A 16,757-nucleotide genomic window follows, 5' to 3' on the forward strand; every position below is an offset into this window, starting at 1 on the left:
ACCCCGAGCCCACCAGAGTTCAAATCGCAGGTTTGACATCTGTGTGTCTCATAAAGGCGGAATATTCATTCAGTGGGAGGCGACGTTCCCGTCAGCGAGGCGCCTGTGGTGACTTCGTCAATTTCAAGATCCAATCCGCCAGCTCAGTCTTCCGGAGGTGCTCATAGGGGTAGGATGTGCGTGTGTGCGTTCATAGGGGTGTGTGTGCGTGTATGTGAGCGTCTACGTTTGTACCGTGTTTCTAAAAAAAAAGATATAGATTTATTTATTTAATTAAACAATCAATCTTATACATAGTAGATCATGCCTACTTCGATGAGGCTGATATGCGGTATGTTGAGCGCCACGGCGGGGCCCCTGCTGTTTTTCCGGAGGAAGTTGTATGCCACATCGATGGCGAACTTCTTAAACACGTTGGAGCTCTTCCTTGCCTTGATGTACGAGTGCCCCATGATGTATGCCACGCCGGCGTGCTTGGCCTCCACGATCACGCTCAGCTCCTCCTTCACCCTCGGGTCCACGTACTCGCCCGCCATCTCCGAGATCTCGAACCGGACACGACGTTGGTTGGCAAACCCCGGCGACTCGGGCTCGTACATGTTTTGCAGCGACTGGAGCGTATCCGACTTGTGCACGTCCGCGGCAGCCGTGGCCGCGCGCACCACCACGCTCTCCTCACCGTCCATTAATGGCTCCCGTACCAGGAGCCCCGTACGTGCGAGGTCGCTTGGGCGCGTGATCACGGTCATCCTGCCCTCAACCGACGCGGCGCCGTCGCTGTTGCGGTTGGCGTTCTCGGCGGCCTCGGCTGCCTCCATCTGCACAAACTCGGCGATGCGGAGCACGAGGTCGTTCTCGAAGTCGCTGTCGTCGCCGAGCACGTCCTTGTAGCCGTACCGGACGACGCAGCGGTACATGTGGAAGTCGCGCGGGCCGACGCGGCCCACCAGGTGCCGCTCCTCCGGCCGGACGTGTGGGATGGGCACGGCCTTGACGCACACGAAGACGAGCACCTGGTGGAACGCCGGAAGGTTGGTGACGAAGTGCGAGAACACTGCCGGCACGCCGGTGGCGAGCTCGCTGTAGATGAGGCCGATGCCGGGCACGCGCACGATGCCGAGGCTGGGACCCAGCGCGTGGATCCACCTCAGGGACACCTTGTTCTGCACGTCGAACGTGTGCTTTAATCGCGTGCCGTAGTGCCACACGTACATGATAGCCACGAACACGAGTGACAGTGCCAGCGGCAGCCACCCGCCCTGTGGCACCTTCATCAGGGCCGCCGACAGGTACGCCGCCTCCACGACGCCAAAGGCCAACAGGAAGAGCGTCGCCAGGATGAAGCCCTGTTGCCACACAAAGACGATCACCATCGACATGAGGAGCGTGGTCACCACCATCACACCGGCGCACGCCATTCCTGCATTCAAATAGAGCTAGAGCCTTTCATTCTCAGCCAAACAAATGTACTCAATGCGAGGCCCGTACGTTGGCGTTACTTACCGTACGCGTTACCGATGAGCATGGTGTCGCGGAAGCCGACCGTGACGGCGAGACACACGAGCATGAGGATCCAGTTGATCTCGGGGCTATAGATCTGACCGTGGATGCGGTTGGACGTGTGGACGATCTTGACACGCGGGAAGCAGCCCAGTGCAGTGCACTGCCGCACGATGGAGAAGGTGGCCGAGATCACTGCCTGGCTTCCCACGATCGCCGCTAGCGTCGCGATCACCAACACCGGCCAGAACAAGGTCCCTGCAGCAAAATTTCATTCACGTCGTCGTTTGGTCACATCCCCTCGTAATGCAAAAAATCAACTTGCTTATATAGCTTGTGTGATTTAACTGTTTTCATGGTGAATAGGCATTTTAATTACTGGGTATGGACTGGAAGAATATGAAGTGGATGTCGCAGTCTGGAGTTTTGGACAGGAAGGCCGCCTGCCCCATGTACTGCAGCACCAAGCACGGATAGATCAGGCCAACAAAGGCTACCTGTTAATGACACGTACATGACATCGATGGTTCATGATACTTTTTAGATAAACGGTATATAGAAACTATCAATTACATCCAGCTCTCTGCCAATATCACGTCAGGATCTAGTTAGAACAATTCAAGCAGATCTCCTAAATTTACCTAAACTGTAAAATAACCGATAGTTTTCAGTTGTCGTGAAAAAAAGACGTGTAGATCAGACCCCATCAACATGCACGAAATATAGTTTTTTTTTACACGGGTCAGAAAAAAACTCCTCGCCCGAACTGGGCATTCGAGTGTTGCGTGGCCAAATCGAGCACGACCTCTATCCGTGCGGAGCCAGTTGGCGTGCTGAATTTTCCCATCCCCTCCTCCGCCTTCTTTCTTCCTCGCCTCTTCCTTCCATTGTGATGCCGCCGCTGCATCACGCCATCTATCTCGGCCACAATGACCATGCCCCACTGCTCGTGAATGCCCCGCACCCCGCCGCATCGGTAGAAGGTCAAATCTCGCGGGTTGGCCATGCTTCTTCCACGGCGGAAGACTCTTCACTGGCGGACAGGGATGTGTCGCGGGGCTTCCATTCGGCTGCACCCTTGACCTTGGCCACCGGATTCGACCTCTCTGGAGCTCCTTCTTTCGCCTTGGGCATTTCCGCCGCCGGAATCGACCGCATCGACCCACCTCCGTAAGGTATGGTTTGTGCTTGTTCTTGGAGTTCGACCTATTCCGCTGGATTCAATTTTGAGCTTGTAATTTCTTTCTGAGGACTCATAGTCTTCAAACGATTCAGACCTCGACAATTTTCTCAACGACGATGACACCGAACATATGATCCTCATCCTTGCTGCGAAGGAGCTTCAAGATAGTTTCAACGTTAACAAGCGAGTGCGTACCAGTGGCTGGACACGTTTTCATCAAGCGGAACCGAGCACTCAGCCACGCCGCACCCATGAAAGACTACTTGCCGAGGTACCGACATACCCGCCACATCTTTTTCGTAGAAGGTACCGGACGGGCCGTAGTTTGTTCGTCAGCATAGTCAAAGCTTGCGAGGCCAATGCTCGATATTTTACTCGCATGTGAAACGGTGCCGGCTCCATAGGGGGTTTACCTCTATTAAGAAATCTCAGCAGGTATGCATATGCTTGCATATGGCATCCACGCACTGGTGAAGATACAACCATTGAAGATGTTTGGATGTTTGGCAAAGTGATGATTCATGTGTTTGGTTTGTTGTATCTTCGATCTCCAAACAAAGACGATATACAAAGGTTGATGGCAATGAATGAAAAGAGAGAGTGGCCAGGAATGATCATGAGTGTTGATTGTATGCATCGGAGATGGAACAACTGCCGATGGCATGACATGGTGAGTATTGCAGTAAAGGTTGTGATGCCACCATTGTGCTTGAGGCCATGGCCTCAACAGACTTGTGGATTTGGCATTGCTTCTTTGGATTGCGGAGATCACTCAATGAAATCAATATCTTGCATAGATCCTATTTGTTCGCTAGTGGAGATGCTCTGGCTTGCAACTACAAAATCAATGGGCATGAATACACCATGTGCTACTATCTTGCCAGCGGTGTCTATCTAGATTGGGCAATGATTGTGAATACCATCCACCCCCCCCCCCACCCAAATAAGCTCACTTTGCCAAGGCAAGAAGCATTCCGAAAGGACATTGAAAGAGCTTTTGGTCTTTAGAAAGCTCGGATTGTCATTATACAAGGTTCAACTCGTTTTTGGGACAAAAACCCTCAACAATATCATGAAATGTTGTGTGATTCTTCATAATATGATCATCACAGAGTAGAGAGGGTTAAACTTGAAGTTCTTCTATGACAATGTTAGTAGCCGTCTGGAACCACAAAGAAACCCTCGCAGTCAAGCATTTCTTGAGACACATCGGGTAATTCAAGATTCGGCCACACATACACAGCTCAACCTTGATCTCATCGATCACCAGTGGTAGATACATGACATAAATTGGTGTTCCTCCTTCATTCATTTCATTTCCTATTTATTTGTGTGTGAGGTGAAAATTTTATTTGGCCCCGGAACCATTCATTATTTGTTTAATATTTGGTTTGAACTATGGTTGTAATGTGATTTGAGGAGCATTGTAATTTGGATGATTATTGTCAGTTGTGATGTCTAAAATATTCATTTGTTTTGTTCAATTTGATGTCATATTGTCGAATTTGATGTTTACGGTTTTGGTTTGAAGTCTGCGGCAACCAATTAGATGTCATAAACCAAAACTATAAAACAGAATATGCGAATATTCTGTTTTATAGTCTTGATTTACGGGATCTGAATTGTCACGGCCCGCGCAAGTGCATAAATGTGTTTACCACGACATGTACTCGTGCCTTAACAGGTTACGATTTATGGGATCTACTAGAGTTTCTCTTAAAACATCAAGTATGCACACAACCAATTTATTCATTTAAAAAAGACCAAGAAAACATCTACAACAAACTTTAGCATCAACGACCAACATGAGAGGTACACCAACAAGTAAGCTTTCAAGAAAGTAATGACAAACGAAATACCAAATCATGGTTTTCCACCCAAAGAGAAATCTGAAAAAACTTTAGGCAATGTGTGCAATAAGGAAATGTCGTGTAAAGGACAACATTGCTAGTTTCAACCAATGAAGGTCTTACCTAGAGCATTCACCCTTGGGACTCGAGACCAAACACTTAGAGTGTGCCACGTAATCGAGGTGGATCTATGCTGCCACTACCTCGTGATCCATCATTGCACAACTGCATAGTATGGTCTTGATGGATGGTGATTGCATTTTGCATCATGTTCTGTCTTAAGATTTTTTTTTTTTGCATCAGTAGTGTTAGGAATTTTTTTATTTTAGCATGCTCGCGTGCACCTATTATGTTTGTTTACTAGGATCCCTCAAATAAAGAGGATGATGGAAAAAAAATCAATTAGAGAAATTGTTTTTTGACAAAAACATGTTGATCTAAAGCAATAAATACCTTTCTTACAATTATCCAAGCGAGGGAGCAAATTCATTGAACTCCACCTCCGGCTAGTTTAATGACCAACATTACGACGGGGGCCTGCCGTACCCGCCGCCGTACCAGACACCGTTGGAACCTGCTTCTTATATACTTTCACCCTATGCGATCGGATTAGAAGTTAGACATACAGAGAAGCCACATAACAGAAAAACCTCACCTCCTGACGGGATCTAGAGGGGTAACCCGCAGAAGGGCATTCATCTCCACTATAGATTGGATCTTGTAGGCTCTGACATCGATATTCATCATCATCTACATCGTCATCACCTTTCATCCATCTTGTTGTAATTCCTAACCGTAGTGTGGATTTGCATTTGTACTCGTTTAATCCTTCATACTCCATTTATATCATTATTTTGATGATTTTGTTTGCCTCGTTCCCTTTGTTCTTCGGGAGGTGGAGAAACCGTTGCGTAACCATGAATTGAAATAAAGATTATATTTTGTTTACTTGTATAAGTATGTAGTAAATTTACTCAATTATATTGTGTGAACATCGATTGCATAGTATTTCGGCCCCCGGGGAGTTGAAGGAAGTTATCGCTGTGTCTGGTTAGTGTTTGGTGCGCAACTGGGAGATGATTCATCGCCAGCATTAGCCATGTATTAACGATAAATCATGGATACCCAATAGTGTATATCCGTAACCATGGGTAGACCCTTAATTTCTAGTGTACTCATGTTGCTTGCTATGGAGGACTAGCTATGGTAAGGAGGGGTGTGATGAGGGAGACTTCTGGGCACACCTTTATGTGGGTCTTTGTGCATGCAGACGCATACAAATAAGACATACTACATCTTAATCATATTCTATTAATGCTAGTGGTGATTCTCCAGCACCCTGAGAATAATTTTAGCCATGTTGTAGTTTCATTACTATTTACATCACTTAATCACTATTTGCACTTTGTACTTGCTTTCTTTTAACATTGCTTTGCTCTCAACACAAACACTTCAACACACCCTTACTTGGGATCGAGGATAACTTGCGGGTACACTTTTATAAAACCATAACGAGGGGCATAAAGACCACTCCGTGGTTTGATACTAGCTTTTAATTTGAAACTAGAACCATAGAAGACGTGCACTTGTAGGCATCAATGAAATTACATAGCCACATAGCTGGAACCATGTGAGTGCAACATCTTGTTGAGCAGCCCCTGTAGATGGCCAACATCAACCTCGATCATTTGATGTCGGCGATCCATCCATGTAGAGTTGATATCTACGACAACCATGTGAGTCACCTTGGACAATACACAAATTCCCCCATACTCGACAGATTTTTTTGGATGACACAAGCGAATAGTACCTAAAAGAGTTTTCTGGCCAGCCGATGCTATTTCTCAGTGGCTACCAAGGAGGCAAATGTTTATGCATCGTGACAACTACATACCGACACATAATTTATAGTGTTGTGCTAGCTCGCATACGGTAGAAATTCTTTTTTATGCCGCGCTCGAGTGACAGTAGGGGCATTATAGATGTGTGTTGTCCATTCAAAGGAATGTTAAAAGTGGATTGAGTGATGTAGAGTGGTCAAGCACTTCCTACTGATTGTTCAACAATGTCTCGCAGCCAAGCATGGCCCAGCAACATAGAGCAGAGCCTATCCTTTAGGATGAATCATTATGGACCCCATGTTCAAATGGGATCCACATAGTTGATTGCCTTTGTTCTAGGAACTATAAAACAAACCCTAAACCCCACTTCCTAGTCCCATTGTCTATATAAATACATGGAAACCCTTGTCCCAGTCTCCACCCCTCATTCATTCCACCGTATGACTCCCACTCAAACCCTAGATCTCATCCACTATGGTCCACCACTTCTACACACACTCCCCATTTCTCCCTCCATTCCCTAATCGACAAGTAAAACCGTAGATCTCACCAACTACCATCCCATGTGTTCAGAATATGCCCTAGAGGCAATCTTGTGTATGATGTAATTCTGATACATCCCAAATGTATCTACTTTTCCAAGCACTTTGCTTAATGAATTACTCCAGAATCTCACCATACTTGGATAAAAATTGTTGAATCTGATGTTGGTTTTAGCAAAGTATCCTTTTTTTCAAGTTTTCGCAGGAAATAAAATCGGGGAAAATACCACGAAAGTTTATCACGAGAGGGGAACCACCAGGCCCGAACGAGGCCAGGTGGCGCGCCCTAACTCTTTGGGCGTGCCACCCAGGCATGTTCGGCCCTCGGTCGTAGTCTCACCTCCCCCCTTCACGTGGTACCTTATATACCCTAAAAACCTACCCCCTTGGAGGGCGCGAAACAAAGTGCCGCCAAGACCACGATCTTCATTTCGGGAGTTAGATTGATCCTGCTCTCCACCCCGGGGAGAGGGATTTATAGGGCTTCTTCATCATCACCGCCATGGACATCATCACCAACCATCATGGACTCAGTCTCCATCACCATGAGTGAGTAGTTCTCTGTAGGCTTAAGAGGTGGATGGGTTTTGGATGAGATTGACCATGTAATCCTCCATATGTATCGAGATTTTAGGTGTTCGTCTTGAAGATATTCATGTATGAGTGTTGGTACACCTTTGCTATGTTTAATGCTTGTTACTAGGGCCCGAGTGACATGATTTCAGTACTGAACCTATATTTCTTTATCAGATATATGAGGTTATTTACTGTTTTCTTTTACTTCTTTAAATCTATGCATGTGCCATTGCCACTATGGTCTATTAGCACATTAAAGAAGAAAGGGGATTACGTAACATTGGAACTGAAATCTTAGAATCCAATTTGTTGGATGCTAGCTTGTTGATTAACATGGATATTCTTGTTGGAGTGTGGTGGAAAGATTTCTTTAAGTATAAGTATATGGTTAAGCAAGGTGTTTTTGCTTGCAATGTGCTTCCTCGCCTTGATTGTTTTGACGGGTTATCAAACAAATGGATCATCAAGCAAGAGGAACATGAGTGTGAGTTGGCTCCCGCGACTTCACAGGACGACACATGGCCCGAGGAAGCCCCTGAGCCTCCTCATCAGGAGGAGTTGGAGGAGGTACCTGTGCATCCACAAGCGGAGTGGTATGAGCCAGCACCACAGCAGCATGAGTGGTACGTGCCTGCACCACCTCAGCAAGAGTGGCAAGCACCGCCTAAGCAAGAGTGGCAAGCACCGCCTGCACCGGATGCCTGGGGGTTCGCACCTGCCGCGCCCTACTACCAGCCTAGGGAAGGATCTTCTTCCCAATGGGGGAATGAAGATGCTTCTTCACAGTGGGGGCAGCTAGGACCCTTCTTCGATGATGGATTGCACGGTTGGGGGCCCGGCTCCGACCATCCCGGCTACTAGCTTCGCCCCAAGCTTGGGGGAGTATGTGTCCTTTGCCTTTCTCTATTGTATATTGTCATGCTAGTTTCTATTCAGTTTTTTTGCATTGTAGTTTTTGTTTAGTTCACCATTTGAAAAACCTAAAAAGAATTCCACTTTCTATTTTTTTCATTTTGATTTCTTGCGAACGAAAACCTTAAAACCCCAAAAAGATTTTCGCTTTCTAGTTTTTGCATTTTGCTTTCGTTTCAAACAAAAATCTGAAAAACCAAAAAGGTTTGTTTTGCTTATTTTGCATGCTTGTTGCATCTTTGTTTTTTTTACAACTCCAAAACTTCAAAAACACAAAATATTTATGTTTTGCTTCTAAAATAGAAAAAGGAGTTGCAGATTTCTGCATGCTAGTCTTCACCGTTTGATTTTTAATTCCTGGCATGTAACTCTGATTGGGCTGAAATTTTCGCTGGAATTTAAAACTTTTCATCCCATACTCATAACAAATTGGCAAAAATTCCTGGGATTTTTAAGTGGGACTAAAAAGGGTTGCATAGCTGCTGGAATTTATTGACATATTTTGTTTTTCATCACTAAAAGTGGCCAATTGAATTTTCTATTGGTCCCAAATAAATTCTATACTTCTATATGGATCCCAGGCACATGATACACCTTATTGTAATCATATTTTTAAGGTTGCTAATGTAATAATGAGATGCTTTGAGTGAACCAAGTTTAAATCTCGTAATTCTATATTTGAGCTTGTTGCACAGTTCTAGCTGGGAGAGGAAGACCAACGACCGTGAAACTATATGTGAGGATCGATAAAAGAGGTATGACACCTTTGCTATATTCATGTATGGAATTTAACGATAGCAAATACTTGTGCATAGTTTCATTAATACTTGGGAAAGTGATATTAGATGTCTACTATTTTCGTGTTCTCCTCTCTATTTATGATGCAAGTGAGATATTATTGAGGAATCTATTTATACATGATTGAGAGATAGTGGTTTTGAGTAAATTATACGCGTCCCATCATACTTCGTATTGTGGACTTGGCACATATTCAATGATGAATTATATTCCTATGTGTCTTTAAAATATGAAGGTTGATGTCGGTGTGACACTCCAGCCCTTTAAATGGCGGAACTCACTTTGAAACCTATATAAGTCGGTTGATAGTATATTTGGTTGACCAACAATTTTTGTTTTTAGCCCTGAACCATTGAACCACATCGTAGAGAATGAAAAGAAAAAGAGAAAAGCAAAAAGAGAAGGAAAATAAAGAAAAAGATTAAGAGAAAAATGTGAGAGAGAGTTAGGAGGATGCTCGCCGTCTGTTGTACATGTTGTGCCGCTATGGATGGCCTATAGTAGAGATACACATCTCCTTTGGTCCTTTGTACAGGCGGCATGGAGGTATCTCATTGTGCTACTCGTGAGAGAAGAGCAATGGGCCGCTAACAAAAGCCATGCCTAATCATGGTGAAAGTTTCAGCAAAGAGCATCCTAAAATTAGAAGAGTGAAAAAAGAGAGATTGAGAAAATAAAGAAAAAAGTGAGGAAATAAGGAGAAGAAATAGTACCCAATGAGTTTGCTACTTTGAAGACAGAAAGGGCTAAAACTAAGAAGTGCCCGCTGACTTACACTTTTATTCTAAAAAGGGATGCACCCCTTCCACTCATAAGGTGTTAAAGCTAATAAGCAAAACACCTACCTTGACATTCCACCTTACGGTCAACCAAAAATACTAGCTTCTTACTCGCGTATGAGTCCTCTATGAGAGTCTGAATGTTAAACGACTGGAAGGACACGACATCTCCCATTATTTGGTTTTGCAATGCAAGTATGATGAAATTACTAGTCAACAATTGAAGGAATCAAAATGTCTCAACAACCTTGCTCATGATTCAATCAAATGAAATGCTATAACTTTACTTTTTTCTACTACCAATTAATCTTGTCCAAATAGTGTTGCCATATAGTACCTCTTTTACACCACGCATAGATAGAGGAACATGAACATAGTGCATATTTAGTAACACTTTGTCATTCATTTGTGAAGCTATGTATCGAATACTTGTCATGTTAAAGTCTTTTATCGCTGTTACACTACGTTTGATTTGTTTGAGGACAAACAACAAGCTAAACTTGGGGGAGTTGATACATCCCAAATGTATCTACTTTTCCAAGAACTTTGCTTAATGAATTACTCCGGAATATCACCATACTTGGATAAAAACTCCTGAATCTGATGTTGTTTTTCGCAAAGTCTCCTTTTTGTCAAGTTTTCGTCGGAAATAAAATCGTGAAAATATACCATGGAAGTTTTTCACCAAAAGAAGAGACCTGGAGCGTTGGATCACGAGAGGGGAGCCACGAGACCCGAATGAGGCCAGGTGCTGCCCCCTAACTCTTTGGGCGCGCCACCTAGGCCCGTTCGGCCCTCGGTCGTCGTATCGTCTCCCCCCTTTCGCGTGGTGCCTTATATACCCTAAAAACCTACCCCCTGGAGGGAGATGACGTTTCACGAAACAGAGCGCCACCAAGACCACGATCTTCATTTCGGGGGTCAGATTGATCCTGCTCTTCATGTCGGGGAGAGGGATTTTGAGGGCCTCTTCATCATCATCGCCACCGACATCATCACCAACCATCATGGACTCACTCTCCATCACCATAAGTGAGTAGTTCTGTAGGCTTAAGAGGTGGATGGGTTTTGGATGAGATTGGTCATGTAATCCTCCATATGTATCGAGATTTTAGGTGCCCGTCTTGAAGATATTCATGTATGAGTGTTGGTACACCTTTGTTATGTCTAATGCTTGTTACTAGGGCCCGAGTGACATGATTTTAGTACTGAACCTATATTTCTTTATCATATATATGAGGTTGGTATTTATCTGCAAGGTGTATTACTTGTTATTATGTTGACCCTGCGAATCCCTAAGGTGACAGGTGGGGAAAGGGGAAGCTGTAATAATATTAAGGGTTATGTGTGTTCATGAATCTTAATACTTTGTTCCAGTCTATTCAAAAGGGTAGACCTTAATTGCTTGTAGTTCCAAGTTAGCCTCGGTGAAATGGGCAAGCAGGACAAAAGATGATATGCAAATTCTCTTAGTTAGTAAACTATATTTGGATCACGCACCTATACACAACTGAACTAGAGATGAGTGCCGTGTTAGTTGGATTACATTACATGATCAATACCATCCATACATTACCCAATTGCTTCCTCATGCCTATGCTTTTAGCCACTGAAAGTTTTACATTACTTTTTCCGGTGAAAACTGGAAATCTGCTGATGTTATTTACTATTTTCTTTTACTACTTTGAATCAACTACTATAAAATTACCACTTGCTTTGTGATTTTATTGATATACATGTGTGGTTTAGTCGAACTATAAATTTGGGTAATACTTCCAATCAAAGATTTCAGCAATCCCCTATACTTGTGGGCACCAAATTCCCAATGTATTCATGAAGTTATTAAGTTTTCCTTGCATGAACATATTATATGTACCGTTGAATATGCGATTAGGTTGTGGAACTATATATTAATGTTGTTCATACTATATTGTGCTTTTTCATCGAGGTTGTGATGGGCACACAACTTAGACTAATGTGAAAGTCGTCTAGTGACTCGGCTCCACCTGTCATGGGCATGATGATGCCAATCTAACTTATACAGATTTGGCTAAACTATTTAATGAGTCAGACTAACCCATATTGAGATACAACACAGTTATAATGGAATACTTAGTCGTCATTTGTATGTCTCAATGGAATACTTAGACATGAGGATATCGCACGGTCCGGGTTGTGGATTGGCCGACTTAGGTTCTATCAAGCATTATTTCGTGATAAGGAAATTATAAAGGTAGAGTTCGGGCCGTTTGGGAATCAAGCTCTGTGATGTGGATAACCAAGATGGGATATTTCCCCTTCAACTAGGGAGATATTCTGTAGGCTCTCTTAGATGATATGATTTGGAAGCATGCCATGTACGATCCGGTAAAGTGTTAACTGAGGCGGACGATTAAGAGTTAGTTGGATGAACGGCATATTATGAATCAAGAAGAGAATTGAGCTATTCAATGGGTGACTTAACTCACATATAGCTTGGCAAGGTATATCTTGAGGATAGATTTACTTGAACGAAGGTCACATTGGAAAGATTTGTCACCCTGACTCTATGGTACTTGGTAGTTGGCATGTTCTTCTAGGAGCCACTGTCAATTGATCGGTTGTCGTCGAACTCCAACCGTGTCTGACTATCGCGATCCTGTGGGGTCGCACACTTAAGAGTAAGGAGCGAGTCGGGTGTGATCCAACTAAAAGTTAGTCGGCTAGGTTGGACCAGAGCCGGAGTAGGATTGTGTCAGCGGGTTCGACTCACACTGACTAGATTAGGTTCCACACTTCCTCCCCTATATATAGTGGAGGTGGTAGCATGCGACAAAGACGGTGAAACCACATCCATGTATTGGGAACTCTAATGCATCCATTCTAGTCCAGCCGCCGTCATACCAGACTTAGCAGTTCACCGCCGGTGCTCCTCTTCGTACGTGGTGATCCCGGAAGAGATGATTGTGAGCGTAATGAGACTGGGGGTCTTCCAGGTTACGTCGTGGCGCATGGGCCTGGGCCCACTGGTCGGAGATTTAGCCGGTGACAAGGCTAAGGCGTAAAGTGTGCTACACAAGAAATGATTTGGCGTGCACTTAGCATGTACGAATTGTGACAAGTTGCGTGTGATACTACTGAATCTTGCCCTTACCGTAGGCACCCTTGTGGTGGACAAGCACTATTGTACAAGGCCAATCCAAGCCAACGGACAAGAAGAACATGACAAAGGGATCGAGGAGCAACCCTGGCCATCCTCCCGGGGCACCCCCGGAAAGATGCTGAGGAGCGACGGATCCGGGCAACCAGGCCAAGCTGTGGCCTAGATTGCCCCTAGAAGGACCAGAATATCACCTCTCCTAGGCCAAGAGCGGCCCGAGAACGAAGGTCAACTTAGCCTTAACCTTGGGAACAAGCGACACGCATGCGTCCCTATGTGCCATCATGGCGTAGGCAGACAAAGGTGGCAGCTCGCTTCCCGAATTGTCACGCCGCCATCGAGTGTGTTAGCGTACCGCTCGTGGCCATCTATTGGGCACCGGCACCGCCCATCTGCCCGACGGCCGTGTGGCCTCAATTGAATTGATTCCGGAAAAGCCCTTAGGCAGTGCTTGGACTAGCCATTGTGGTGGTCCCTTGTGGTATAAAAGGAGGCGCCTCACCGGCGTAGGAGAGGTTCGGCCAATTCAAGTGAGCCATTCGAGAAGAGAGGTTCGGCCAATTCAAGTGAGCCATTCGAGAAGAGAAGAACTTAGTTGTTAGAAATGAGAGAACCAGAGCTGTGTTGAGGAGATCATACGTGAGAAAGAGGAAGCCCCGGAGGTGTATAAGCTACTGAAAGCGTTCTCCCACCACCAGAGTGTTCATCATCTTGTACACTATCCACCCTAGATAATCCACCAAAGCAGGACGTAGGGTTGTTACCCAAAGGGTGGCCCGAACCTGGGTAAAAAATGCTCGTGTGTGCTCTTTGCCCGTCTTAGCAGATTCCTAAGGCGGCATTGAGGTTTGAATGCCTTCGTGCCCACTACTGAACAAAACGGGGGTGTGATCATCCCCGATGTCAGTGTAGGCGAGACGCGACATCTGGTGCGCTAGGTAGGGGGAGCTCATCTTTCGGCTTCGACAACTTTCGTCATCAAGAACAACTTCCTGAGCATCGGCGTCCGCATCGGCGACAACGTCATCGGCATCTTCTTCGGTTGCATCGTCATCAACCATGGCGCCGAAGAAGGGTTTTGGTGCTCGGACCAGCACTGCCGCGACAGACACGCCCGATGTCGGGACTCGCTCTCTTGGTCTTGCTACGGCAGGGGATTAGGAGCCGAGCCTCGCGCGCAACGCACGGGCGCCTTTATGGGCTATGTAGAGCACTCCAACCCATGAACCGAGGGGTACCTCAAATCGGAGGACGAAACCCATCGACGTCGGTCGCACTCCTTAGAGACTAAGTCTATGATCCCGCCGCCGAGAGCAACACAGCCAATGCATGCGTGAGCCGAAGGTAGCCCGCATCCGATCAGATCGAGCAAGCCACGAAAGGCTGCAAATTTCCTCTAGCCAGGGATTGGAAAGATTTGCGACCGTTTTCGTTGCCAACAAACTGGAACAAATAAGGTTCACCGTCGCCGCAAAGAAGAGATCGAACAGTCTCCCCTATGTGACCCTCATTGTTGTCGACTCCACGCTCTGCTGCCACCTGGCCCCTGCAGCCACAGTGGCACATCTACCATCCAGAAGACCTGGAGTTGCTGCCCCAACGTCCAAACTCCGCCAATGTGCATGACGTTCAAGGCCATTGCAATGCGCCAGCCACGAGGACTCCTAATGCGCCAGTAGACTAGCGCGTCAGCGTTGTCTGCCGAAGACGATTTGCCTGCTGGCTTCCTCCTCCATCTTCAAGGTAGACCAAAAAAGGGATGAGAAAGGTGTGGCGGTTAGGATTTCACCCGGCCGCCGCCGTAGGAGCAACTTGGGCGACTCACGGAAAGGTCACAACTAATCTAATAAATACAAGACATGGTTCATTATAATATTACTCCATTCCGAAATGTAAGGCTTCTACTTTAGAACAGAGGTAATACCTCTTAACGGAGCTGAATCCTTAAATACCATGACACTGCCGTTATGATAAAAATATACTGGAAAGGTAACAAATATAAGCTTAGGAGGCATGCATGCGGATGTACCCTTATGGATGTGGCTGTGAAGTGACCCAGATCTGCAAACATAGCTTCTGTGCCTGCATATATAGAAATGTACAAATTGATAGTGATCATTTCAGTTTAATAAAACAAAACAAAAATAAGTCGGTCCATGTTTGTTTATAGTACTGCATTTGTTCCACATTAACTGACCCAGCTTTGGTCAAATTTAGTTTAGATATATGTATGTATCATCCAGACACGATTTAATACCGTTAATTTTGGGGAAAAATGGGTGACTTAATTTAGAACGGATGGAATACCTGTCATGGAGAGTAGCACTCCTCCAAGTGCAATCCAGCCTTCTTTGCCGGTCCTTAGGAAGAACCTGACAAGGTACGTCGGAGAGAGCGCGTAGAAAACCCTGGGGTTCCACACGACGATGTTGTAGATGCCGATCCCTCCCAAGCAGAGGAGCCAGACGATCACGACAGGCGCGAACAAGAAGGCGACGCGCTGCGTCCCCCACTGCTGCAGGGTGAAGAGGCACACCAGCACAATGCATGACATGATCACCACCTCACCTGCTCTTTTTTTTGCAGCAAATTAGCAGTGACGGTTAATTGCTCCAAGAAGTACTCCCTCCGGTATTTTTTAATTGACTCAGATTTAGTACAGCTTTGTACTTTTTTTGTACTAAATTCGAGTCAATTAAAAATGACCGGATGGATAAAATTGCACGCAAACGCTCACCGTTTGTCAAAGCATGGCAATGGACTTGCAATCCAGAGAAGGACGAGAGCACTGGGACATACACGTACAATATCCGCCAAGGTCAGCAATCGTTGAAATCATGAAACTAGATAGCAGCAGGCAGCATCTAGCTAGCAAACTGAAATATTGTGGAGCAAGCAAATTTCGGGCACGCACCGGACATGGCCGGCGTGAGGACGCCATCACCGATGACCAGCGAGGCGCCGAAGAGGACCATGAGGAGCAGGAACGTGCGCGACTTGCTGTGCTTCTCGAGGAAGTGCCTAAGCGCCCTCAGGATGGGCGTATCCTGCGCCGAGTAGCCTGGCTTGTAGTAGGTGGAGAGCTCCTCGTCGGCGGCCTGCTGGTTGGGCATCAGGCTGAACTTGGCATGCCGTACCAGTAGTGAGTAGAGCGCGAACGTGCCCCCTTCGCCGTTGTCGTCGGCGCTGAGGACGATGAAGACGTACTTGAGAAGAGGGATGAGGGTGATGGTCCAGAAGACGAGGGAGAAGACGCCGAAGATGGTCTCCTCGTCCTCGAAGCGCCGGAGCGAGCCGGAGAATGTGCTCTTGTACACGTACAGAGGCGACGTGCTCAGGTCGCCATACACCACGCCGCAGCTCTGGTACGCGAGAAGCAGCACGTGCTTGTAGTAGGATCTCCAGTGGCGCTGCAGCATCCATCGAGTCAACTCATTAGCGAACAGATATCGCTGGAATCGGCTGCTTAATTACAAGTTCAGCTTGAGTCGGAGCTACGCTGTCTGACTCTGTCGTAAGCTATTTTTAGCGAGGGTGTTAGGAATTAGCGGTGGAAAATAGCTAGTACTAATAACTAAGATGTGTGAGCTAGTTCTTCGTGGTATGCCATGCTCAGGCTCAGGTATCCCCGATCGCA

General features: G+C 46.0%; 1 protein-coding gene across 1 annotated transcript; it reads right to left on the reverse strand.

Annotated features, from left to right (window-relative positions):
* Positions 1-287: 287 nt before the first annotated feature.
* LOC124665935 (probable potassium transporter 3) lies at positions 288-16,539 on the reverse strand. Its single transcript, XM_047203291.1, has 8 exons — positions 16,035-16,539; positions 15,883-15,908; positions 15,722-15,746; positions 15,428-15,691; positions 15,150-15,202; positions 1,880-1,997; positions 1,504-1,758; positions 288-1,420 (listed from the first exon to the last, which is right to left on the reverse strand). Exons 1-8 carry the CDS (start codon positions 16,537-16,539, stop codon positions 288-290), a joined length of 2,379 nt encoding a protein of 792 aa, XP_047059247.1.
* Between the last annotated feature and the right edge of the window lie 218 nt (positions 16,540-16,757).

This window comes from Lolium rigidum, chromosome 6 (genome assembly GCF_022539505.1).
Source record: "Lolium rigidum isolate FL_2022 chromosome 6, APGP_CSIRO_Lrig_0.1, whole genome shotgun sequence".
Taxonomy (NCBI): domain Eukaryota; kingdom Viridiplantae; phylum Streptophyta; class Magnoliopsida; order Poales; family Poaceae; genus Lolium; species Lolium rigidum.